This window comes from Oncorhynchus kisutch, linkage group LG28 (genome assembly GCF_002021735.2).
Source record: "Oncorhynchus kisutch isolate 150728-3 linkage group LG28, Okis_V2, whole genome shotgun sequence".
Lineage (NCBI taxonomy): Eukaryota > Metazoa > Chordata > Actinopteri > Salmoniformes > Salmonidae > Oncorhynchus > Oncorhynchus kisutch.
The window spans coordinates 1,747,028-1,774,621 of NC_034201.2; the positions used below are offsets into that span (position 1 = coordinate 1,747,028).

Consider the following 27,594-nt stretch of genomic DNA (forward strand, 5'->3'; position numbering starts at 1 on the left):
CCAGAAAAAGTTCTGTAAATAGAATGAGGAAGTGAGGTCATGAGCACCAGTGTAAAGGCCACCAACCAACAGATCTGCTGGTTCCACCGAGTGGTACCAAAACCTTTCAGGGAATGTTAATGCATAAACCTGGAGGACTCCAATAAAGTAACAACAGTTATGGCTCACATATAAAACCATTTCTTTAAAATCTAAAACACATCAAATCAAGATAAAAATGTGACCATATCATTATGTGTGTGGGGGGAGGGGGCTGCGGGAGTGGGTGCAATGCCAGTGACCGAGAGGTTATGAGTTCAAATCCCAAATGAGGTGGACTCCCAAATAATCCAAATTGTTATGTTATGCTATTATGCAAAGATAAATAACACACAGTACCAGTCAAACGTTTGGACACACCTACTCATTGAAGGGTTTTTCTTTATTTTCACTATTTTCTACATTGTAGAATAATAGTGAAGACATCAAAACTATTAAATAAAAAATATGGAATCATGTAGTCACCCAAAAAATTGTTTAACAAATCAAAATATGTTTTAGATTCTTCCAAGTAGCCACCCTTTGCCTTGATGACTGCTTTGCAAACCCTTGGTATTCTCTCAACCAGATTCATGAGGAATGCATGAGGAAAACCGTCTTGAAGGAGTTCCCACATATGCTGAGCACTTGTTGGCTGCTTTTCCTTCACTCTGCGGTCCAATTGGGATGAGGTTGGGTGATTGTGGAGGCCAGGTCATCTGATGCAGCACTCCAACACTCTCCTTCTTGGTCAAATAGCCCTTATACAGCCTGGCGGTGTTGGGTCAGTGTCCTGTTGAAAACAAATGACAGGCCCACTAAGCCCAAACCAGATGGGATGGTGTATCGCTGTAGAATGCTGTGGTAGCCATGCTGGTTAAGTGTGCCTTGAATTCTAAATAAATCACAGACAGTGTACCCAGCAAAGCACCCCCACACCTCCTCCATGCTTCACGGTGGGAACCACACATGCAGAGATCAGCAGTTCACCTACTTACAAAGACGTGGCGGTTGGAGCCAAACATCTCAAATTTGCACTCATCAGACCAAAGGACAGATTTCCACCGGTCTAATGTCCATTACTTGTATTTCTTGGCCCAAGCAAGTCTCTCCTTCTTATTGGTGTCCTTTAATAGTGGTTCTTTGCAGAAATTCGACCATGAAGGCCTGATTCATGCATTATTCTCTGAACAGTTGGTGTTGAGATGTGTCTATTACTTGAACTCTGTGAAACATTTATTTGAGCTACAATTTCTGAGGCTGGTAACTCAAATTAACTTATCATCTACAGCAGAGGTAACTCTGGGTCGTCCTTTCCTGTGGCGGTCCTCATGAGAGCCAGTTTCATCATAGTGCTTGATGGTTTTTGCGACTGCACTTGAAGAAACTTTCAACGTTCTTGACATTTTCCATATTGACTGACCTTCATGTCTTAAAGTAATGATGGACTTATTTGAACTGTTCTTGCCATAATATGACTTGGTATTTTGCCAAATAGGGCTCTTCTGTATACCACCCCTACCCTGTCACAACACAACTGATTGGCTTTTTGTCATGCCCTGATCTGTTTCACCAGTTTTTGTGCTTGTCTCCACCCCCCTCCAGGTGTCGCCCATCTTCCCCATTATCCCCTGCGTACTTATACCTGTGTTTTCTGTTTGTCTGTTGCCAGTTCGTCTTGTTAGTCCCGCTTACGAGCGGTCTCTTTTTTCCTCATCCTCTTGGTTTTTGGGTTTTTCACCCTTGCCTGTCCTGACCCTGTACCTGACCACTCTGCCCGTCCCTGAGCCTGCCTGCCGTCCTGTACCTTGGTCTCTACTCTGGATTATCGACCCCTGCCTTCCTTGACCTGTCGTTTGCCTGCCCCTGTGGTTACAATGAACATTGTTACTTCACACAGTCTGCACTTGGGTCATACCTTGATTCCTGATCTTTTTTGGTTACTACGTGATTCCATATCTGTTATTTCATAATGTTGAAGTCTTCACTAATTCCACGATGTAGAAAATAGTAAAGGAAAAGGAGTAGGTGTGTCCAAACTTTTGACTGGTACGGTCAATTTTTCTTAACTAATCCAATCTGCTAGTTGGATTTATTGCACCCGTTACTGAGATAGTCTCATTCATGAATCTTTCTAACCCTGGCAGTGATTCTGAATACCGATTGTGGGTATCCACTCTGGTTGGATTCCAATAGGATTTAAACATCACTTTGCAAGACAGCGTAATGTGACTTGATGCTGGTTTTGCTTTAGCTTATGCTGTCACCAGTGTCCAAAACACAGCGACGGCTGTTCTGTTCACCAGTGAACACACAGCAAAGGCTGGTATGCCAGCATAACCAGCTAGACCATGCTGGTCAGACCTGCTTGACCAGCATCAGACTAGCACTGACCAGCATAGACCAGCATATGGTGGTAGGAGAGATAATGAAAGGATCCTCAGAGTAGTTCAGTACACAAAGCCAACCATTAATTTCCTTTCACACTCTTCATCTAGCTTTCCTACTGCATGAAAGATAATCTGATTCATTCCAGCCAGGACAGCTCTGAGATGAGGTCAATAACACTGCTCTCCATATTGCCAACAGATGTTTCAAGGTCAACAAGCAGCAAGGCCATTTCCTGTTGTCTCTCTAATTATGATTATCTTAGAGTACTGAACCCACCTCGTTAGGTGCTAGAGGAGAGGAGAGCAACCAGTGGTGGATCTGTCTTGTCATCTTCTCCACACATGTGGTGGTGACAGCAGACATGGCATACAGTCATTCTAGTAACTAGTTTTGCATTGACTCCAGTGATTACCAGGGATTCATTCTCAGACCCCTGTTTTGCCCTCAGAACAGTCTCAATTCGTTGGAGCATGAACTCTACAAGGTGTCTTGATACACATGGGAAACGGTTGAGTGTGAAAGGCCCAGCACCGTTGCAGTTCTTGACACAAACCGGTGCGCCTGGCACCTACTACCATACCCCATTCAAAGGAGCTTAAAACTTTTGTCCATGTCTTGTCTCAAGGCTTAGAAATCCTTCTTTGACCTGTCTCCTCCCATTCATTTAAATGGATTGAAGTGGGTTTAACAAGTGACATCAATAAGGGTTCATGGCTTTCACCTGGATTCACCTGGTCAGTCTATGTCATAGAAAGAGGAGGTTTCCTTAATGTTTTGTACATTCAGTGTATATTTTACCTTCAGACCTCCTTGTTGATAGACGAGTGAATAACAGGGGTGCAACCTTCACTGGGGTCAGGGGGGAATTTCACATTCTGAAATTGCATTTTTGTCCACCCCAGTTTTATCGTTGGAATATGATACAAAACGAGGCAACGGTGTGCATTAGAACGATGCGGACGCCTTTGAGCAGTGGGATAGGCTGTTTGGAGTGTTTATCCCTCTGGATAATAAATAAATAGCAATAATTATGTCCCCCCCACTTCTGAAACCAAAGCTGTGCCTCTGGTGATTAATAATAGTTTACTAGAGCTGGACAAGAATTGCTATTATTGTTTTGCTTTGCATTATGTTGTGTTGTTTTGCTCTATAAATGTCAATTGTTATAATTAGCAAAAAATACCATCTCAATAGATGCAACAGAAAAGCTTCACTAATTCACAAGAGGACTTTTGTTGTATTTGTATAAATACTGCCATCTAGTGGATGATCAATTGAATTGCCCCGCTCTTCACTTTGGTCCATCTTTACTTGTTGTTGTTTTAATAAAGCTTGAGATTTCCTTCACAGGGTCCACCTGGTCGAGATGGAACTGATGGATTAGAGGTAGCCTATATTACAAATATGATTTTGTATGTCTGATATAATAAGGTGCACAAACACCAACACACACACACACATACCACATCACAGTATTCCCTTTCCTTGAGCTCTACTCCCTACACTTTGTTTCATGTTTCTTATTCCTTCTGGTTAGTCTGGTATTGTTTTAGATGTTTGTGTTTCTTCTTTTTCTTTTGTATAATTGTAAAGCAACTTGGGTCCGTGAAAAGCGCTGGCCCACATCATTCTGATACTGTCTCCTCTTTACACAGGGACAAATGGGTCCTCCTGGACGACAGGTAATATATCTGCATTTCTCACTTCCACATGTACCGTTGTACATGTGCGCTACCGTTCAAACGTTTTTGGAGAGTCACTTAGAAATGTCCTTGTTTTGGAAAGAAAAGCACATTGTGTGGGCATTGTTAATGTTGTAAATGACTAACGAAGCTGGAAACTGATGATTTTTTTGTGGAATATCTACATAGGCGTATATAGAGGCCCGTAATCAGCGACCATCACCTCCTGTGTTCCAATGGCACGTTGTGTTAGCTAATCCAAGTTTATCATTTTAAAAGGCTAATTGATCATTAGAAAACCCTTTTGCAATTATGTTAGCACCCCTGAAAACTGTTGTTCTGATTAAAGAAGCAATAAAACTGTCCTTCTTTAGACTAGTTAAGTATCTGGAGCATCAGCATTTGTGGGTTCGATTACAGGTTCAAATTGCCAGAAAACAAAGGACTTTCTTCTGAAACTTGTTAGTCTATTCTTGTTCTGAGAAATGAAGGCTATTCCATGCGAGAAATTGCCAAGAAACTGAAGATCTCATACAACGCTGTGTACTACTTCTGTCATAAAACTGACTCTAACCAGAATAGAAAGAGGACTGGCAGGCCCTGGTGCACAACTGAGCAAGAGGACAAGTACATTAGTGTCTAGTTTGAGAAACTTCTAGGCAGAGTTCTTCTGTCCAGTGTCTGTGTTCTTTAGCCCATCTTCATCTTTTATTTTTATTGGCCAGTCTGAGATATGGCTTTTTCTTTGCAACTCTGCCTAGAAGGCCAGCATCCCGGAGTCGCCTCTTCACAATTGACGGTGAGACTGGTGTTTTTCGGGTACTATTTAATGAAGCTGCCAGTTGAGGACTGTTTTGCTAACACAGACTGGAATATCTTCCGGGATTCCTCCGATGGCATTGAGGAGTACACCAATTCAGTTATTGGCTTCATCAATAACTGCATCCATGACGTCATCCCCACAGTGACCGTACGTACATACCCCAACCAGAAGCCATGGACTACAGGCAGCGTCCGCACTGAACTAAAAGCTAGAGCTGCCGGTTTCAAGGAGCGGGACTCTAACCCGGAAGCTTATAAGAAATCCCTCGTCGGATGTGCCAGGGCTTGCAATCCATTACAGACTTCAAGAGAGCTGCCCAGTGACACAAGCCTACCAGATGAGCTAAACTACTTCTGTGCTCGCTTCGAGGCAAATAACACTGAAACATGCATGAGAGCACCGGCTGTTCTGAAAGACTGTGTGATCACGCTCTCCGCAGCCGATGTGAGTAAGACCTTTAAACAGGTCAACACTCACAAGGCCGCAGGGCCAGACGGATTACCAGGATGTGTACTACGTGAATGCGCTGACCAACTGGCATGTGTCTTCACTGACATTTTCAGCTTCTCCCTGTCCGAGTCTGTAATACCAACATATTTTAAGAACACTAAGGTAACTTGCCTAAATGTCTACCGACCCGTAGCACTCACGTCTGTAGCCATGAAGTGCTTTAAAAGGCTGGTCATGGCTCACATCATCCCAGAAACCCTAGACCCACTCCAATTTGCATACCACCCCAACAGATCCACAGATGATGCAATCTCTATTGCACTCCACACTGCCCTTTCCCACCTGGACAAAAGGACCACCTATGTGAGAATGCTATTCATTGACGACAGCTCAGCTTTCAACACCATAGTGCCCTCAAAGCTCATCAATAAGCTAAGGACCCTGGGACTAAACACCTCCCTCTGCAACTGGATCCTGAACTTCCTGACGGGCCGCCCCCAGGTGGTAAGGGTAGGTAACAATACATCTGCCAGGCTGATCCTCAACACAGGGGCCCCCCAGGGGTGCGTGCTCAGCCCCCTCCTGTACTCCATGTTCAATCATGACTGCACGACCAGGCACCACTCCAACACCATCATTAAATTTGCCGATGACACAACAGTGTTACGCCTGATCACCAACAATGATGAGACAGCCTATAGGGAGGAGGTCAGAGACCTGGCTGTGTGGTGCCAGGACAACAACCTCTCCTTCAACGTGATCAAGACAAAGATGATTGTGGACTACAGGAAAAAGAGGACAGAGCACGCCCCCATTCTCATCGACGGGGCTGTAGTGGAGCAGGTTGAGAGCTTCAAGTTCCTTGACATCCACATCACCAACAAACTAACATGGTCCAAGCGCACCAAGACAGTCATGAAGAGGGCACGACAAAACCTATTCCCCCTCAGGAGACTGAAAAGATTTGGCATAGGTCCTCAGATCCTCAAAAGGTTCTACAGCTGCACCATCGAGAGCATGTTGCAGGTTGCATCACTGCCTGGCATGGCAAATGCTCGGCCACCGACCGCAAGGCACTACAGAGGGTAGTGTGAACGGCCCAGTACATCACTGGGGCCAAGCTTCCTACCATCCAGGACCTGTATACCAGGCGGTGTCAGAGGAAGCCCCTAAAAGTTGTCAAACTCCAGCCACTCTAGTCATGGACAGCTTGCTGTGTGGTAGCAGAGAAGAGTCTAAGAGGCTTCTAATCAGCTTCTACCCCAAGTCATAAGACTTCTGAACGTCTTCTGAACGTCCTCCCCCCTCACCCACTCTTTACACCACTGCTACTCACTGTTGTCATCTATTCACCACTGCTACTCTCTGTTGCCGCTATTAACAACTCTACCTACATGTACATACTATCTCAACTAGCCGGTGCCACAACACATTGACTCTGTATCGGTACCCCCTTGTATATAGTCTCTCTATTGTTATTTTACTGCTGCTCTTTTATTACTTGTTATTTTTATCTCTTATTCTTATCCGTACTTTTTTGAAACGGCATTGTTGGTTAGGGGCTCGTAAGTAAGCATTTCACTGTAAAGTCTACACGTTGTATTCGGCACATGTGACTAATAAATTTTTTTTTGATTTCACTTGTGAGGCGTCTGTTTCTCAAACTACATTAAAATACACATATTGTACCTTCAGAGGTAGACACTATGATCTTACATGGTACTGTTCGGTACCTTTTAGGGTACATTTTTCAGATAAAGATAATATTTTGAATATAAAGGTACAATCATCACACTCATACATTTCTGTTTCCTAGAGTACAAACATATTTTGTGTACCCTCAATACCCTCTCACTCTCAAAAAAAGGGGTATGGTGTGAAGGTACATTTCTGTTTCCCAGAGTACAAACATATTTTGTGTGCCTTCAATAACCTGGTGGAAGTGTTGTACCAGTTTAAGTGATCAACAGAAGGACCATGCCCCAGGACTACCTGACATGATGACTCCTTGCTGTCCCCAGTCCACCTGGCCATGCTGCTGCTCCAGTTTCAACTTCCACCTGACTGTGCTGCTGCTCTAGTTTCAACTGTTCTGCCTTATTATTAGGCTGGGTTTCTGTACAGCACTTTGAGATATCAGCTGATGTACGAAGGGCTATATAAATAAATTTGATTTGATTTTGATTTGAAGTGATCTATTGTAAAGGTAAGTTTTTGTCATTTTACAATGAACAAATGGCTTTGTCACTGTAGTGGTAAACGATAAAGGCAACAAAAAAATGATTTTGTTCCTGTGGACTATATGTAATGATGGTATGAACTGGGGTACAAATACATGTATGTACCTATAACTAAAGGTACAAAGGATGACCATACAGGGTACCATGTCAGGGACAAGCGGCTTTTTTCTAAGAGTGTATAAAACATGTGGTTAATTAATAATAATCTAATGTCTGGCAGTTCATGAATATGTTCCAATAATCTGATGTCTTGCAGGGTGAGGATGGACAGCATGGCATGCTTGGACCACAGGGACCTCCAGGGCTAAAGGTGGGAAGTATGATTATTCATTCCTCTTCCTGCTCTCCCTTCTCTTTCCCAATCTCACTCTTTCTCCATGTCTGTGACAGGGGGAGCCGGGGCATGCTGGCGACCAGGGCAGGAGTGGCCTTGATGGACTACCAGGGATGAAGGTAAAGAGGAAGAATCATAAATGGAGATCTTGAAATATGAATATACAGCCAGGTATCAACTCACAGGTCATGATGCACTGGAATGACAGGCATGCTGAGGTTCCACTGTGTGTATTCACTCTATGTTCTCGTTCAGGGGGAGAAGGGAGACACAGGGCCTCAGGGGGACACGGTGAGTGGCTCCTCATATCACACTCTTTGACCTAAAGTAATCTACTGTGGGTCTATGAAGAAAATATCTGCATTAGACACGTCTTCCAAGATGATACATTTATTTTTCTTCATTCATTCTACCTGTGTGTTTCACTCTGTCTCCCTCTGCAGGGCTTACCCGGAGAGAAGGCTGTTCTTGAGTCCTATGACATCGGCCTTGGCCATGTCTTTCAGGTGAGTTCTTAATTGGGTTCTTTAAAAGTTGATCTGAAACAACATTCTGCATTGTACTGCGACCCCACAAATTCAGATTGTGCTATCTTATTAACGATTAAAAGTATCAAACACCAGAATATTATTCTATGTATGTATTATGTATAACAGTCTCCTGTGCAGTACAAAGTCTCACTCACTTTCCTTTTCTACTTTTCTACATTTTATTATTCCCGCAGGGCCCCCCAGGGCCACCAGGAGGACAAGGGCCAAAGGTGAGAGTTGTGTTTGAGAGGTGGCTGAGTGGTTAAGGCGATGGACTGCCAATCCATTGTGCTGTGCATGCATGGGTTTGAATCCCATCCTCATCTGTGGAAGAGATTTTGTTCTGGAGAGATTTGTCATTGTAGCCAATATATTGTATCTATTATACGCAATGCACAGTGTGTCGTTTATATTATCTGACTGTAAGTTGTTCTAGATAAGAGTGTCAGTTAAATGACCAAAATGTCAATGTATCAAATATGTTGGCATATCCAGCATTGGTGCAGTCATCTACAGTATGGCTTTGGTTTATGGATTGACAATAGACACACACATGTTTTCCTGTCTCCTTCATGACAACAGGGAGAATCAGGCTCACATGGTGCACCTGGAGCTGATGGGGATAGGGTAAATGACATGACTCTGTAATAATGAATTATTTTTGTACTAGACATCCTTATATCCACCTCATGTTGTGCCTCTTCTCTGTAGGGAGCCAAAGGGGAGAGAGGTGATGACGGGATGCCTGGAGTGGCAGGGGAAAAGGGAGAGAGATGTCTGACGGGCTTAACTGGGCTTGTGGTAAGTGGGATATGGGCTATGTCCTGATGGATACCCAACGGGTTAGGGGCATGGCATGGCAGTCTAGTATCCCACTGCTTTGTAGATTTTGTCCATATAATGTATTTTTTTCTCTCTTAGGGAGCTGACAGCAAAAAAGGAGCGAGAGGAGATTCAAGGTTTGAGGACAATCTGGTCAGTAATGTTTTAGATACCAAACTTGTGTCTATACCAAACTGTTAACTGTCTACACCAAACTGTGTGATATCTCATCATGGTTGAGTAGTGTTATATGATTGTGTGACCTCTGGTTATCCTAATTCTCTCTGCTTCAGGCCCAGATCATCTCTATCGCAGGCCCTCCGGGGCCCCCCGGACCTCCTGGGCTCCAAGGATTCATGGTGGGTAACTGGTCCCTCTGTCTTCTTAATAATAGGGGGGTATCAAAAGCTTAAACTCTCTAGATACCAATGTTCTGTCTGCATAGAGATGACTGTCAAACACTCCATGCTCAACCTGTTCTCAGAGGAACCTAGTAAATTGTTGTAAAATGTTTTTAAATAATCGATGTGCTTTAATATGCTCTTGTGATGAACAGTGTTTACAAAGAGAATGAGATAACACATTGTGTTTTTCAGGGACATCATGGAATGCCTGGCCCCAAGGTGTGTTGTCAGGGCTCTGATCTCTTCCTGCCCCTAGAATGACCCAGGATTCTTTAGGCTACTAAAGCTGCACTGGAATGTCCTGTCATTCAAAATGTTGCATTAATTAACAGATCATGAAAAGCTGGATGTTAGAATAGGGAATGAAAATTGTACTTGCGGTAAATCAGAGAGAAGATGGATTGTAATTCGCTAGGAAATGAAAGCACCAGCTTGAAATTGTGCTTTTGTCAATGTCTCACAGGGGGAACCAGGAGACATAGTGAGCGGAGAAAAGGGGGATGCAGGTGACAGAGGACCTCCTGGGTTAAGGGTAATTATATCCTATTCTGTCTCACTCATACTGCATGTTAGGGTTGGGGTGCATTCGGAATTTCTGAATTTAATTCAATTCAACCCATGAATTGAAATTTGAATTTGAATTGAGCACCCCCCCCCCCCCCCCCCCACAGGAAGCAGAATATTAATTACATTAAAATTAAAGGAAGTAGAATTCAACATGAAGCATGACAGTCTCATTCCTTCGACTCGTCTTTTACCAAAAGCATCTGTCATTTATTGCTGCAAGGAACACCGATGTCATTTCAAATATTAGCTTGATGACAACTCAAACATGTCACACAGAATTTCGAATCATTAATAAACCTACAAAAGAATCTTTGAACATGTCCAGACTACTATAATTATTTAAATTCATTTACAGAGAATGAGTCTTTAAAAATCTAATGTTTCAACCATGTTTTTTAATATATTTTGTTTACATATTATTGATCACTGTATGTAAAAAAAAAAACATGAGCATAGTTTTCCGGGCTCAGATCCCAGTTCAGATCCTGGATGAGCCCCCAGGACCATGTTTCGAGTTACATGTTGGGGTCTTTCAACGAGTGCTGCAAAAGTTGGGTGTTGCCCATTGCCCCTCTAGTGCCTACCACCCAGAGTCTCAAGGTGTTCTTGTTGAGAGTCTATGAAGTTTATGTTGAGAGCTTGCTGCTTTGAGTTCGAAAAAGACTGGGATGAAGGGGTCCCTCTTTTGCTATTTGCAGTGTGGGAGGTTGTTCAAGAATCTCTTGGTTTCAGTCTGAATGAACTCATGTTTGGACATCATGTCAGAGGTCTGTTGAGCTTGTAAGGTGGTTGCAGGACTATAACCCCAAAATGAAAACAATCCTTTACCTGATCTTCCCTGTTTTCATTTAGCTCCACTTTTTGGTTTGCTTCCTGTTTGGTGTGGGTTTTCTTAATTTTGTTTACCTCTTCTTGGGCAAATTTAGTGGGTGCTCATGGTGGGAGTGGTGTCATTTAGGTCCCAGGTGTTGTTGCTAGTCAACTTTCAGTGGACACCCTCATGAGTGTCTTTCAGAACCCCTCCTAGAATCCCACCTGTTTCGTTTGAATTGTTCATAGGGACTCTTTGTTAGTTTCCCCTTCTGTTTGAGTGACAATTTCAGGTGTCTTGCTAGGGAACGTAACAAAATGGGGGCTCGTTGCACATGCCGATTCAAAAGCAGTATTCAAAGAGTTAGTCTATACTGCTTTGTTGGAGGAAGAAATCCTCCCAGAGAGAGAGGCTGATGAAAAGTCTGCTACGGGTAGCGCGGTGAGTCCCGTAGACGTGCTGCTGTGGGAGTTAGAACTAAAGACAAAGTTGGAGCCAGACAACAAGAACAAGAACGTGAGCATTCCATTCGATTACAGGAGAGATTTGGAAGTACTCCGAATCAGACTTTGATCTTGGTCGGAACAGCCGGCTTGTACCGCCTTTCAACAAATAGGAGTTGGATATATATTTTACTCTGTTTGAGGGGACTGCCACATCCCTAAAATGGTCACGAGATATCCTCCAGTGTTCTTGTGGGAAAGGTTATTGACCAGAGCTCAGATTATGACACTGTTAAAGCTGCTATCCTTACAAGTTGGTCCCAGAGGCATACAGACAACATTTCTGTCAATTATGAAAGACAGAATCACAAAGCCATGTTGAATTTGCAAGGGAACAAGCATTACTTTTTGATCGGTGGTGTGGTTCTCAAGAGGTCAAGGAACTTGACGATTTAAAAACCCTCATACTGCTCGAGCAGTTAAAGAATTTCCTTCATGAAAGGGTTGCTACACTACATGACCAAAAGTATGGTATGTGGACACCTGCTCGTCAAACATCTCATTCTGAAATCATTGTCATTGATATGGAGTTGGTCCCCCTTTTGCTGCTAGAACAGCCTCCAGTCTTCTGGGAAGGGTTTCCATTAGATGTTGGAACATTGTTGTGGGGACTTGCTTCCATTCAGCCACGAGCATTAGTGAGGTCGGATACTGATGTTGGGCGATTAGGCCTGGCTCGCAGTCGGCGTTCCAATTCATTCCAAAGGTGTTTGATGGGATAGAGGTCAGGGCTCTGTGCAGGCCAGTCAAGTTCTTCCACACTGATCTTGACTAATCATTTCTGTATGGACCCCACTTTGTGCATGGTGGCATTATGATGCTGAAACAGGAAAAGGCTTTCCCCAAACTGTTGCCACAAAGTTGGAAGCACAGAATCGTCTAGAATGTCATTGTATGCTGTAGCGTTATGATTTCCATAGCCCGAACCATGAAAAACAGCCACAGACCATTATTCCTCCTCCACCAAACTTTACAGTTGGCACTACGCATTGGGGCAGGTAGCGTTCTCCTGGCATCCGCCAAACCCAGTTTTAACCGTTGGGCTGCCAGATTGTGAAGCATGATTCATCAATCCAGAGAACGCATTTCCGCTGCTCCAGTGTCCAAAGGCGGCGACCTTTACACCAGTCCAGCCAACGCTTGGCATTAAGCATGGTGATCTTAGGCTTGTGTGTGGCTGCTCAGCCATGGAAACCCATTTCATGAAGCGCCCGACGAACAGTTCTTGTGCTGACGTGCTTCCAGAGGCAGGTTGGAACTCTGTAGTGAGTGTTGCAACCGAGGACAGACGATTTTTACGCGGTACACGCTTCAGCACTCGGTGGTCCCATTCTGTGAGCTTGTGTGGCCTACCAATTCCTGGCTGAGCCGTGGTTGCTCCTAGACCACTTCACAATAACAGCACTTACAGATGACTGGGACAGCTCTAGCAGGGCAGAAATTTGACTAACTGACTCTTTGAAAGTCACTGAGCTCTTCAGCAAGGCCATTCTTCTGCCAATGTTTATCTATGGAGATTGCATGGCTGTGTGTGCAATTTTATAGATTTGCCAACAACGGGTGTGGCTGAAATAGACTAATCCAGTTATTTGAATGGGTGTCCACATACTTTTGTATATATAGTGTACCTACATTTATGAGCACACTCTTGAGAAAGCTGCAGTCAGTGCAGATGACTTTGTGTTGATACATAAAACTACCTTCACAAACAAAGCTCCCAGCCCTGCGAGGTTTCAGTCTTTTTCCCCAGTGCCCAAAGACAAAGATCGTCAGAAAACTGGTTCTTTGTGTCCTCCAGTTTGTCATTACTACCGTGAGAAAGGACAGTCTCTCAGTGTCCTAAGTTGAAACCACTCCAGCCCGATAAGTCTCTGGTTGGAACTGGTTTATCTCCTAAACAAGATTTTGGATCAGATGTATATGAACCCTTTGTTTCAAACATGTTTGTGTCTCTGGAGAGTGATGATGCTGTTAAGCAGCCCTTGAACATACTGCGAGACACTGGGGCAGCCCAATCCTTCATTTTGGAGGGTGTTTTGCCTTTGTCTGACACTTTAGCAACTGGGTACAGTGTGTTAGTACAGGGCATGGAGATAGGTTGCATGGAAGTTCCTTTGTATAATGTGGACCTACCAGTGAAGAGGGTCTCATTCATTTTGGGCAACAATTTGACTGGAGGGAAGGTCGTGCCAAATCCTGCCGTTTGTAAGGAACCCAGGCTGGAGGAACCTGATGGGTTATCAGAAAAGTACCCTCCAGTGTTCCCAGCGTGTGCCGTTACAAGTGCTATGTCTAAGAAAGTTGCCGGGAGCAAGCCTAGTGTTGAGGAGGATGTCAGTGATCACACCATGTTTGATCTGTCTGAGACGTTTATGTGTGATCCTGATTTCGGTAAACCTCCTGAGTTGACCTTTCCCTTGAAAACACCAAAGATGAGCAAGTTTGTAGGACCACTAAAGGAAGAGAGGGTCCCTACAGTTGACAATTTCTAGGAAGTAGCTGATTGCTGAACAGAGTAAAGATGTTTCCCTCTCTCCTCTTTTTGCTGAGATACGTCCAGAGGAGGAGTTTGATGAAGAGCGTGTGGGTTACTTTGATAGAGATGGTGTTCTGATGAGGAAATGGCATTCTCGTGCCACTTCTGGGCAAGACTATTGGAAAAGGGTATGTCAAATTGTGGTTCCAGTTACTCTTTGACAAGAGATACTGAGGTTGGCTCGCGATGGTAGTATGGCAGGCCATCTTGGGGTTAACAAGACGTATGACCGTATCTTGCGTAACTTATTCTGGCCTGGTCTGAAACAGTATGTTGTGGCTTACTGTAAATCCTGTTATGTTTGCCAGTGGACGGTTAACCGAACCAAGCTGTACCAGTCGCAGCTTTGCAGCCTTGGTTGTTGTTAGTGATTCTGTTAGTTCCCCTTTCTGTTTTAGCTACAGTTTTTGGTTTCTTGCTAGGGAAAGTAATACTAGTGATGTGTAGAATAAATTAACCATTTGAATGTCGTTGAATTACATAATTCTACTTTAATTCTGCTTCCTGTGTGGCCAATTCAAATTATATTCAAATTCAGTAATTACATTAGAATAAATGACGAATTTGCAACTCAATTCAGAATTGTCCCCAACCCTGCTGCATATAACCTCACGACCCACATAACAGATGACACTATTTCTGCACACAGGGTATTCAGGGTCTTCCAGGTTCTACAGGATTGGTTGGTCTCCCTGGCACCATAGGGAGAAAGGTTTGCAGCATTTTTCATATGCCCTGTTTGTAGAGGACACTGCATCAGAGTCCCTTGCAGTATTTTTCAAAGTAAGCTGCTTCAGAATTAACTTCCATCATATTTCATTTCAACAGGGAGAGCAAGGATTGCCGGGATTGGATGTAAGTGTGTCTAAATCGGTCATATCCCCCCTGATACTAGTCTGGTTGATAAAGAGCCTTCATTAACCACTACCTCTCTCCATGTCAGGGTTTCCCCGGGCTGATGGGAGAAAAGGGGGACAGAGGGGACCGAGGAGATAAGGTGTGCATCAGCCACAGCAGTGGCTAAGTTTATTAATCTTCTGTTACCTAGCATGTTATAGTCAAATCTGGAGAAGACATTGATGCTCGACGAGAGACTTGTCTCCTCTGTGGTCCTCTCTGGCAGTTGGTAGAGCATGGCGGGTGCAACGCTTGGATAGCGGGTTTGATTCCTGAAACCACCCATACCTACAAAGTTTTTATGCAGGCCTGACTAAGTCCCTTTGGATAAAAGCATCCGCTAAATATATTGTTATATATTATTGTTTTGTCACTCTTCTCTCTCAGGGTGACAGGGGGATGCTGGGAAAGAAGGGACTGAAGGGACAGAAGGGCGAGGAGGGCCCCCCTGGACTGGACCAGCCCTGTCCTGTGGTATGTCACTTCTTCCTGTCGCCTCTCCGCTCACTCTTCCTCAAACACTGTCTTTCCATTCAAGGGCAAACCCCTAATTATTAGGTTACATTTGGGAGAGCAGACTTTTATGTAAGGGATAATCAATGAGGGGCAATGCATTCTATGGAAAATAATGAATGGAGTGTAAAGTGTGTTCCATGACGTGCAAGTGGAGTGGAACTGACCTACTTCCATGGAGTACTGTTATTTTCCAGAGAACGCATAGAGCCCTGAGTTGATTATCCCTTTCATACCATGGCTATACTTTAACACATTTGCCAGTATAAGCGTGTTCATTTTCCTGTAGAAATGTATTCAACGTCCCCTGAAGTAGCTAGAAAGTTTACTAGATATCTACAGTAGTTGCCATCGTAACCAAACAAATACACTTGCTAGTTTAGCTAACCAAACCATCAGTTCTAGCTTGCTATTATGAACATCGAATTCAACAATAGCAATACTGTTTTCTATTTGACTTTTGCTTTCAAAAGCAGCTCAAACAAAACATGTACAAATTATCTATAGTCATTATATTATTATACTGTGCAAATGTACAACACGCGTTATAGGGAAAGAATACACACTCTAGAATGCCCTTTAAGACAATTAGAAACGCCTATTCACTAATGCCAATGGTATAAATAAACTAGAAACTGTGTGGTTTACGTCCTGAATGCTGATTGGCCAACAGCAGTGGTATATCAGACCGTATACCACGGGTATGAGAAAACATTTAGTTTTACTGCTCTAATTACGTTGCTAAGCAGTTTATAATAGCAATAAGGCTCCTCTCGTGGTTTGTGATGTATGGCCAATATACCACGGATTGCGTTGTGCCTAAGAACAGCCCTTAGCCACGGTATATTGACAATATACCACACCTCCTCAGGCCTTATTGCTTTTATATATTCATTATCCATGAGCTGTTCACATACTGTACATTTTTATATTGACATTGACTTCAGAAGAGACCAACCTACCATCCCAGTGCTGGAGATTAACGGACAGATCATTGAGCAAGTAGAGGACTTTAAATACCTAGGAACCATCCTTGAACCACAAAGCTCTCCTTCAAAAGGAACACCAAACATATTTACTCTAAATGTCAACATTCTTGTTCTTGAGGAAGTTTAATGTACACCAATCCATCCACCAAGCATTTTATAAATGCTTTATAGAATCCATGCTATTGTTTGATATTGTGGGGTAGTTTGGTGCTCTAGGAAACACTAGGAAACACTGAACAGGGTAACAAAAATCAGTGGGAATGTCATTGGAGAAAACCAGGAACGCACACACTCCATGACGGGGCACAGATATAGATATCTGGCATACAAGTCCAAGAGGGCAGCTTCTAGTTTTATGCCAACATCCATCAAACTCCTCAATTCTTGAAGTTCTTATTTCTATTGGGATATATACTGAACAAAAATATAAACACAACATGTAAAGTGTTCGTCCCATGTTTCATGAGCTGAAATAAAATATCTCAGAAATGTTCCATAGGCACAACAATCTTATTTCTCTAAAATGTTGTGCACAAATGCTTTTACATCCCTGTTAGTCGCCTTTGCCAAGATAATCCATCCACCTGAAAGGTGTGGCATATCAAGAAGCTGATTAAACAGAATGATAATTACACAGGTGCACCTTGTGCTGGGGACAATAAAAGGCCACTCTAAAATGTGCCGTTTTGTCACACAACAAAATGCCACAGATGTCTCAAGTTTTTAGGGGGCGTGCAATTGGCATGCTGACTGCAGGAATGTCCACCAGAGCTGTTGCAGTGAATTTAATGTTAATTTCACTACCATAAGCTGCCACCAACATCTTTTTAGAGGAGTTGGCAGTAACATTAAACAGTATGTCCAACCGGCCTCGTGTAACCACGCCAGCCCAGGACTTCTGATCGACGGGATCGTCTGAGACCAGCCACCCAGACAGCTAATAAAACTGGATTTGTACAACCAAAGAAGGGTCTTGACCTGACTGGAGTTCGGCATCGTAACCAACTTCAGTGGGTAAATGCTCACCTTCGATGGTCACTGGCACGCTGGAGAAGTGTACTCTTCACGGATTAATCCCGGTATCAATTTTGCCAGGCAGATTGCAGCGGGTATGGCGTAATTTGGGAGAGTAGTTTGCTGATGTCAACGTTGTGTACAGAGTGCCCCATGGTGGCGGTGGGGTTTTGGTATGGGCAGGCATACGCTACAGGCAATGAACACACAACTGCATTGTGTCGATGGCAATTTGAATGCACAGAGATACCGTGATGAGGTATTGAATCCCATTTTTGTGCCATGGAAGCTGAAAATGGCCCAGTTCTTCCATCTCCTGCATACCAGACATGTCATTTGGGATGCTCTGGATCGACCTGTACGACAGTGAGTTCCAGTTCCCGCCAATATCCAGAAATAGCCATTGAAGAGGAGTGGGACAACATTCTACAGGCCACAATCAACAGCCTGATCAACTCTATGCGAAGGAGATGTGTCTCGCTGCATGAGGCAAATGGTGGTCACACCAGATACTGACTGATTTCTGATCCATTGCCCTACCTTTTTTTAAAGGTATCTGTGACCAGCAGATGCATATCTGTATTCCCAGTCATGTGAAATCCATAGATTAGGGTCTAATTTATTTATTTCAATTGACTGATTTCCTTATATGACCTGTAACTCAGTAAATGTTTGAAATGAATATACCACACCTCTTATTTAGCCTTTGTCCCTGCCTGTCTTCCTGCTCTCTGTGATGCAGTGGTAGCCATACTTTGCCAGAAACAAGACCAGCAAGACTCTCCATCTTTGGTCACTGTAATATGGCATTAGTTAATGGATGGTTTGATGGCATGATTGTGGTGTTAGATATTTCTCCTCAGAGTGTGAATTATACAGTGACATTTGGGGGTCTGTTTTCCTCTCACTGAACTTCCTGTTATTTTCTGGGCCTAATAGTAAAGGCTTGCTTCATCCTGCAACGAGCCATAGTTTACATAGCCTGGCATCCTTGATCAACCAAATCTAAACTGTATCTCTAGGGACAATACTTACGATTCGTCAGGTTGAATGTGTCATTCACTATCAAATATTCATTTAAAACACGCTTTTATCCAAGATCCCCTTTTCTTCCTCTTGTAGAAGTGGAAGATTACATGGTAGCTTATTCAGTCTCATATGGCTGTGTGGTCTAGAATGGGCTTCAATGGCTGCCTATGGAAGACCCTGGATAAAAACATGTTTTAAATGCTTATTTGATAGCGAAAGACTCATTCAACCTGACAAATAGTAATTATTGATCCCAGGGGTTGGAACTTTTTCAATAATTTCATTCTGAACATAACCATTTTTTGGGGAGTTACGTTCCACTGTTCTGACCAGCAAAATAATGTTTGGAACCAGTTTGAAACAAAAAAAAAGTTAGGGTTTATATCGTTCCTTTCTTTTCCTTTTTTTAAACCTCTGTAATATTGTTCACTTTTACATTTAGCTCGACATTACATTTCTTCAACAATCAGTGTGGATAGAGCAGCTTGCTATGGTATGGGTAAGCTATTTACATGCATTGGACACGAGTGTAGGGCGTGAGATGCGACTGAAATTTTGCAGGTGGGGATAGAATGAGAGAGGGTGAAGGAGGAGGCTTGGCTTGAAGCCCTGGGCATCTTGTTGTTGTGACATGCATTATCTAAATTAGGCCCTCAGAATTATACCTACCGGGAGAGCAGCTTCTATGAAGGAACTTTGAATGTCTTTGAAATTTAGAGTGTTGGCCAGCTACTGTAGCTAGCTAGCTAGCTAACAAGCTTGTGTTTCCAGAATTCAAATAAAAACACATTTTGTTGTTAACAAATCCAAAACGTGATAACTATAGTATCATTAACTAGCATTGAAAAGGTTAATCCATTCTCCTCTAATAACAAATCTCTCTCCTTCATTTCTGAATCATGCTTAGGTCAGTAGGCTGCTAGAATATGCTTGGAGGGGAGGGACAGATAGCCTACTCACATACTGGCAAAGATTTTTAGCAGGCAGGCAGGGAGGGAGGCAGGCAGGCATAGGAATAAGCTTCTGAGTGACAGTGAGGTCTTTGCATATGTGCTTTGTTGCATTTTTTTGTGGGACTGGAAAAAGATACCTGGCACTTTAAAATAACATTATTAACCAGTTCCCATGCTTCTAAAATAACGGTTCTGTTCTGGAACAGTATAAAGCACTTTCGTTCTCGGTTCTGATTCTGTTCCTCGAAAAATATAGTTATTTTCCAGCTTTTCGGTTCTGTTCCCTGAACCATTTCCAACCCCTGATTGTTTTAATATAGATATTGGATGTGCCTCTGTTGACTGGAAACATTATTTTGGTGAAACTGAATATTTTAGATTTGGTTGATCAAGGACACCAGGCTACGGAAGCTTCCGCAAAGAGCCATCTGTCTGTAAACAATGGCTCTTTGTGTGATGAAGCAAAGTAAATACAAGTATTTTAACAGTAAACATGTATTACCTCGTGATGTTTTAATCTGATTGTCGAACAAATCACTTAAAAAAGCAGGCTACCTGCGCACGTTTGTCCACTCCAAAATAACTCCACATCCAAACAGTGCACTGTGAGCACGCCATTTGATGAATGGGAAGACACTGTTACAAAATACCAAAGAGTGTAATGACATTCGGCGATTGTCATTAGGCCTACACTCTGGTAGCCTGAATTAAGTGATTTGTCTTGCTGACAAATGTACCATTTCTGTAAAAAAAAAAATTGAGACACTTGAAATACGGGACACAAATTCAGCTGTCTGTCCCGAGCTCATCAGGCGTGGGAAACTGTAAGGGCCCAGTTGATACAATGTTGCAAGTTTGCTAGCGAAAGTTCAGGACAGACAGAGAGAGAAGCAGACAGGCAGAGTAGAGCGATGAATATGACTGAAAGAACCTGAAACAACTGTATTTTAAACAAATAGGAGATTGGTGAAATTAGAGGGAGGGGGGGGGGGCTGAGCCTGGTCCTCCTACCATTTTGTTGTTACAAGACATCCGTATTTATCTGTGGGCAATGCAATACTGCATGTTTGTTTAATGAAGGTGTTTCTTTTCTATCACCAGGGTCGGGATGGATTGCCCATACCAGGGTGTTCGCATAAGGTTTGTACAGCAATAGTACTTCTGAGGCTCTGTTTGTTTGGCCTGCTCTGGCCCAAGCAGGCATTTGGCTCTCTTGGGGGAGTTTAAGAAGTTGTATACAAAGGGTGGGTCTAATCCTGAATGTTGATTGGTTAAAACCACATTCCAGCCGGTGTCTATTCCACAAGATACCACCAAGTTACCAACGTCTAAATCTATGACATTAAAATGCCTATTTACTCTGTTCCATCTGACTGCGCAATCCACTTTTTCATCAGCCCAGCCAAGCAATTTATCAACTTGTATTCTCCACTATAAAAAGCATCTAGACATTATCTCACATTTCTTTTAGGCTAACATTTAGTTTCAACAGGGGACATTTGTATAAACCTTGCAGTCTGGCTCTCCGAAATTTGCAACATTGCTTCAGTATTCAAATTCGATCTCCAGCTGTCCCATAGTAATGAACGTGTCTGGAGTCAGGGCGAGACAGACAGACAGCGCTTCTCAGCCAGTTGAAATCATGAATCATCTGGCATAATTTTAATGGATATATACAAAGAAATGTCAATTGAAAAAAAGGTAAAACAAAGTGCAGCTAGTTTGCAGTCTTTCCAGCTTCAGTTTGTTAGCTGTGTTGTTGGCTAGCTCCTGCTTTGAACAACAGTGTCCTGACAAGTGAGCACATGTGCTATGCCAGGCAAAATCGCACCTCGTTAGCTCGTTGTTATGGATGTATCCAAATAAATGGCACTAGAAAACAGCTTAAACAAATGCAAATGGGGCTACTTTGCTGTTTTTCTGGCTGCACTTTTTGACTTGACTGTAAATTAGCCGCAGTTGGCTAGCTAGGAAGCAAGGGATAAGAATGTTTCCAGCCAATATGACAATGGAACATTTAGAACGAACGACTGGATACAGAACAAAAAGACTGAACGACTGGGTCGCATCACTAGCAACCGAACCGATAGAACGAACATCCAGCCGGCTTGGGTAGCAACCCTAGATTTGTGTCGGGACTATATCTTGTATGGATGAAATAGTATGAATAAATTAATCAAAATAACATTTTTTATTCAAATATGTAAATCATTATTTGAATATGTTGTTAACCTGTTGTATAAAAGTGGTAATGCCCTCGAAGCCAGTGTTTGGAGGATATATCGTCTCGGACCGAACAACAATCGTGCCAATATATCCACCAAACACCGGCTTCGAGGGCATTATCACTTAAATATTTAATCTTATATAGTGCACAGCAGTGGTTCCCAACCAGGGGTATGCGGACCAGTGGGTGAACTTGGCCTACCCACAGGGGGTACTTGAGAAGACATGAGTCCATAAGAAAAATTCAGCTGGTGGTACAGTAACCGAAAAAGGTTGGGAACCACTGGTGTATTGTATGATTTGTGCAGTATAATTTACCTGCTAGTGAATGTGTGTCTCTGCTCTTGCTCTCTTTCAGTGATGAGTTACCTGGTACATGGGATCTGTACATATCGATATATATTTGTCAACTAAAATTCAAGTGTAGTTTTTTTGTTGTTGCCAATTCCTATTTAATATGTTGAGGTTTTCATATTGGAATTCACAATCAATATTTTTTACTTTTTGCATATGAAAAGAAAACATGTTTTTTTTATAAGGTTTAGAGATTAGGTAGAGGAAAGATCTAGTGCACACAAAGAAGGAGACTGGTTACAAATGGAAAGGAGCAGCAAATGAAATACAGTATTAACCTGAAATACAGTATGATTGACTGTCTAACAGACTCACTAGTGTTCCCACATGGAGATCCAGCATTGGAGTGTGCAACTCAGCCTGCACCTTGCAAATGATTCTACTACATCACTCCTGTGATTGTTGTTTGCTTTGAAAGGACCAACCGTCACGGCATGGACCCAATGCCATGCGCCTATCCCAACCTTAGGAAAGGTACAGATGTAGGGTCTTAATTTGATCCAGTTTGCTACAGCAGGAACATAATCCTGCAGCAACAGGACATGTGAATTATTATGTGGATTATAATTACTTGACATTTTTTGTAGGGGTTGATAAACATTTTGTTATGGCAAATCAAGTTTGACATTTTTAAGTGGAAATTACCAACTTTAGGAGCCTTTTTAAACATCAAATACATCACACGTTTGCGTGTCCTGCCGTGCAGGAAAATTCTCAGCCACAAAAGAGTGATCAAATTAAGATCCTTCATCTGTATGGGGAAGCGCAGATGATGGCCCTCACCATGGAATCTTTGTTTGCAATAATGGTCCCAAATGTGCTTAATGTTTAGATCATTATCGGTCTAAACCGTTTTAGGATGTTTATGATGGTTTCAAAGTTTTTACCTATTGTTGCATCAAATGCTTTTTTTCATTCCTCTGAGTGCTCTAACCATGCTATGTGGAATTAATTGACACAGAACACTGTACAACTTTTAGAATTAGGCCTAACATGGAAAATGTATGATAATAATAATACAAATGTTTTGAAGACTTTTTACATCTGACATCAAGGTAAACAAAAACATCTACCTATCAAACCTACCTGTTTGGCTGATTGGGTTAAATGTTTGTTCTAGGAACATGCCGTTTTTAATGAAGTTGTCTGTCATATTAAATACTATTTCAAATGCTAATTGTTGTATTCTTAATTATGAAGTTCAAGTTGCATTGTACTTTATAATGTTGGTGGCCAACTTTTTTCATTTTTCTTTCTTCATTTTGTAAATGCTGTCGGTTGGTGTCGGTTCTGTCCATTGAGGTATAAAACAACTGTAGACTGCTGCCAAGATGGACGCCTGTTGTTTTCAACGTAATCTACGTAATCATGTTTGCATACGCCGTTTTGTGGTCACTGCCATCTGCTTTACAGATAACGCCTGCGCACTAGCATTCAGTGCGCACTGGAGCAAGCGCAAGCAGCGACAATGTCGTCACGTCAGCCAGATGATTGGCAGGCAATTGATGAATATTAAATGTTCATATTTCCGGCTGTGAAGGATGAAGAAAAAAACGGCCTTGAAGACAATTACTGGAAAAATCATTGGAGGTTGCTGAGGGGAGGACGACTCATAATAATGGCCGGAACAGAGCAAATACCATTCCACTCATTCCGCTCCAGCCATTGCCACGAGCCCATCCTCCCCAGTTAAGGTGCCGCCAACCTCATGTGAATTCAATGGATATGTTAGCCACAAAGGTGATAACAAAAGTGTCATTTTAGGAATAGGGTCGTCTATGGGAATTGTCCTTTTGGTTTAGGCTTTATTTACACTGCAGTACAAAAAGTGCCCTCTGAGCACAGTGTTCCAAACAAGAACCGTGGCAGGACCAAGTTTGGGAAAGACTTGATCTACACAATATAAATGCTACTGGTGTGAACCAGATGGACTACTGCCATCATTGCGGGTGTGATCATCAGACCAATCAACGATTCAGAACTTTCTGAGATCAACCAACCAGCTCGAGGACCTGCTGCTCTATTTTTGAGTTTTTAACTACAATGTTTTGTCCTATCTGTTATTTGTGTAAAGGCTGGAATGTCTGATGAATTTATGATTTGTGCCTTAGTAGGTCTATTGCCTAGCCTGCTTTGTGTAGCATTCAACTGAAATGTGTCTTCCGCATTTAACCCAACCCCTCGATTAAGGCAACGGGGGCCTGCCTTCATCGACATCCATGTCATGGGCGCCCGGGGAAATGTGTATGTTGTTTTGTTTTATGAGGACCACAACGGAAATACGTTTGAACTTTTTACTTAAATGCATTAATCCACATGCATGGTTGTATTGTGTTTTTAAATTGTCAAATAACAAAACAAGTAAAAGTTAATTGATGTTATAAGAAGCTAGCTAATCTGTTGTAAGAATCTTTAGCGATAGCTCTATCTACATATCAGGAACTTTGTCATTCCTCCTCAGACCTCACCCCTCCCCTAGTCAAATATCAAATTGCACCAGTCAAGCATCACCCCTCCTCCTCACTTGTGAAGTGTCACCCTCAGCCCTGCATTGGTCAGTTATCACCCCTGATCTGGTCAAGCCTAACTTCTTCTCACCCCTTACCCTTCCACTCTTTTATTCACAATGATAAGCTTTTCATTAGCTGAAATACATGCAAAGCGCCAACAACCACAATAACATGTAGAAGTAGAAGATTGGGAAATTGTATCTGCCAATTCTGATTTATCATAATTAGCTACGATTAAATTAATTTCAATGAAAGTGTTGTTAATATGGATATCGACATTGTACATTGGCACTTAATCTCATCCACCAGCCGGCTCTTTCTCTTTCTTTTTGAAAGAGAAAGGGACTTGAATGGAGCCTATGGCAGGAGCGGGAAAAACTCCCGCTGGATGTTCATTGGCTGATCTCTTAGTACATCACCATCTAGCGTAACCCATAGCCTCCCATCTGCATTGTGGATTTCAAAGTGCGAGCAATGCAAGTGATTTAGGCTAAACAAGGAAGTGAGTTCGGGAAATCGGAAAGTTTGCTCTGCCGTTAACGTTCGCTGATCCTCAACACAAGGCCCATCAAGGGTGCGTGCTCAGTCCCCTCCTATACTCCCAATGATGAGACAGCATGTAGGGAGGAGGTCAGAGACCTGACAGTGTGGTGCCAGGATAACAACCTCTCCCTCAACATGATCAAGACAAAGGAGATGATTGTGGACTGCAGGAAAAGGAGGACCGAGCACGCCCCCATTCTCATCGACGGGGCTGTAGTGAAGCAGGTTGAGAGCTTCAAGTTCCTTGGTGTTCACATCACCAATGAACTATCATGGTCCAAACACTCCAAGATAGTCGTGAAGAGTGCACAACAAGGGGACTGAAAAGATTTGGCATGGGTCCTCAGATCCTCAAAAGTTCTACAGCTGCACCATCGAAAGCATCCTGACTGGTTGCATCACCACCTGGTATGGCAACTGCTTGGCCTCGGACCGCAAGGCACTACAGAGGGTAGTGCGTACAGCCTGGTACATCACTAGGGCCAAGCTTCCTACCATCTAGGACCTCTATTCCAGGGTGAGTCAGAGGAAGGCCATAAAAGTTCCAAAAGACTTCTTAACAGCTTCTAACCCCAAGCCATAAGACTCCTGAACAGCTAACCAAATGGCTACCCTGACTATTTGTATTGACCCCCCCTCCCTCCATTTTTATACTCCTGCTACTCTCTGTTTATTATCTATGTATAGTCAGTTGACCTCAACCAACATGTACATATTACCTCAATTACATCAACTAACCTGTGCCCTCACACATCGACTCTGTACCGGTACCCCCTGTATGTAGTTGTTGTATTCGGCGCATGTGACAAATAACCGTTTATTTTATTTGATCTATATGGGTACCAAATTAGTTATTTCTCATGTAAGATGCTATCTTACGTAAAATATAATCCTGGGAGGGGAAAAAATGTGCCAGGTTACTAGCTTCCGCCAGCGACACAGTGATACAGATGCCCAGTGGAAAGCACCTCAGGTCGGCAAACATCTCTATACAACACCCTGGTCGCTAAGTTACGTCATTACTGCTTGATACAACTACATAGCTGTTACCCATTACTCAATTGAAGTCATGAAAGAGAAGCCCCGGTTGCAACGACACGGTTGGATTTCTATTTCCACAGGGGTCCCGTTCGAAAAAGTATGAAGATGTACTAGCAATCTAACCAATGTTAGCCAGTTAGCTTACGTGCTTGACTGCCGTTGTGAGGTCAGAAACGCTCAGATTAACCCTACTCATCGGCCAGAGCGTCCAGTGTGCGCTCTGAACGCTCAGAGAGCGAAACAAGATGGGTGGGGCTAAAGCTTAAGAGGGTGTGAACGATGCTGAATGTGTGTAGACAAAGAAGAGCTCTCCAGTAGGTACCAAAACATTCAAGGCCATTTTCTCAATAGTGGGGTTACAAGTTTATCAACTTTCAAAGCAGAATAACTTTCCCATTGTTCCTCAAATGCAGTGTATGATACAGAGCTACAAAAACTACACCAACCTTAGCATTTCCACTGCCACAGAAACAAACCACTGAGGTATAAAAGAACTAGACACTGTCATTCACATACGCCGATTCATGGATGGCCCAATTTCAAATGCGCTCTAGCTCAGTACGTCATCCAAAAACATGGTAGACATTGGATGAATATAAATGGTAATATCTTCGGCTGTGAGTGGTGGAAAAATAATCAGCTTCAGCTAATAAGTCAATGGATCTTCTGTGCACAAAGGTGATGACTAAAGTGTCTTATTAAGAATTTTCAAATATGACTTATTTATATGGCAGTTAATGGAAATGGTCTTTCTGGGCCTAACGTCAGTTAAACTGCAGTATGGAAGCAAGACTGTAGGAGCAGTCGAAACCATGCTTCTAGACCGGAACTCTGGCCCCAGACAGCACTGCTGTATGGGATGAATAGTTTGTTTGCATAACTCTGGTATGAATACAGTCTTGTACAGTCTTGTACCCCTTGACTTTTCTTTCATATATCACAGATTTCTATTATTTTTTATGAATGGTTCACCCTGCAGATTTTTGTACCTATTCAACATTTTGGAACCAGACAATCAGCATGTTGTTGAAATTTGTATGCTTAAAATGAGTGGGTGTGTCAGTTCTGTAACCATAAACTCGGAGGGAGGGCCACGGCCAATCGGAGCCCTACTCCTTTCGACATGCCCACTACTTTACTTTCGACACACCCTCTCGCCCATATTCCGATCGCAATATTGGGCTGCAGCTACCCTGTTCTCGCAAGTCCTTGGACCAGACCTTTTTTTCCTACTTTTTTTACAGTGCGTTTTTTTATCGTTTTTGAGAGCATCAAATCTATGATGCGTTGTGGGTCAATTGTGACTGACTGACTTATCTACAAATAATAATGGGTTGGAACCAGTTGGAACCGGTTCAAGAACAGAATCAGAACCGAGAACCAAAATGATATAATACTGTTCCGGAACAGAACC

At 42.8% G+C, this 27,594-nt stretch overlaps 1 protein-coding gene across 1 annotated transcript in view; it reads left to right on the forward strand.

The window, feature by feature from the left end:
* The window catches only part of LOC109873150 (collagen alpha-1(XXIII) chain), a 154,769-nt gene extending 129,922 nt beyond the window's left edge, over positions 1-24,847 (forward strand). The window contains exons 6-24 of the mRNA XM_020464716.2: positions 3,760-3,795; positions 4,065-4,091; positions 7,861-7,914; positions 7,995-8,057; positions 8,194-8,229; positions 8,382-8,444; positions 8,663-8,698; positions 9,051-9,095; positions 9,180-9,269; positions 9,390-9,443; positions 9,584-9,649; positions 9,887-9,913; positions 10,158-10,226; positions 14,761-14,823; positions 14,940-14,966; positions 15,055-15,108; positions 15,396-15,482; positions 20,608-20,646; positions 22,091-24,847. Of these exons, the coding sequence (XP_020320305.1) occupies positions 3,760-3,795; positions 4,065-4,091; positions 7,861-7,914; positions 7,995-8,057; positions 8,194-8,229; positions 8,382-8,444; positions 8,663-8,698; positions 9,051-9,095; positions 9,180-9,269; positions 9,390-9,443; positions 9,584-9,649; positions 9,887-9,913; positions 10,158-10,226; positions 14,761-14,823; positions 14,940-14,966; positions 15,055-15,108; positions 15,396-15,482; positions 20,608-20,646; positions 22,091-22,093 (939 nt within the window). The 3' untranslated portion in view covers positions 22,094-24,847. The remainder of the gene's footprint in view (positions 1-3,759; positions 3,796-4,064; positions 4,092-7,860; positions 7,915-7,994; positions 8,058-8,193; positions 8,230-8,381; positions 8,445-8,662; positions 8,699-9,050; positions 9,096-9,179; positions 9,270-9,389; positions 9,444-9,583; positions 9,650-9,886; positions 9,914-10,157; positions 10,227-14,760; positions 14,824-14,939; positions 14,967-15,054; positions 15,109-15,395; positions 15,483-20,607; positions 20,647-22,090) is intronic.
* The last annotated feature ends 2,747 nt before the right edge of the window (positions 24,848-27,594 follow it).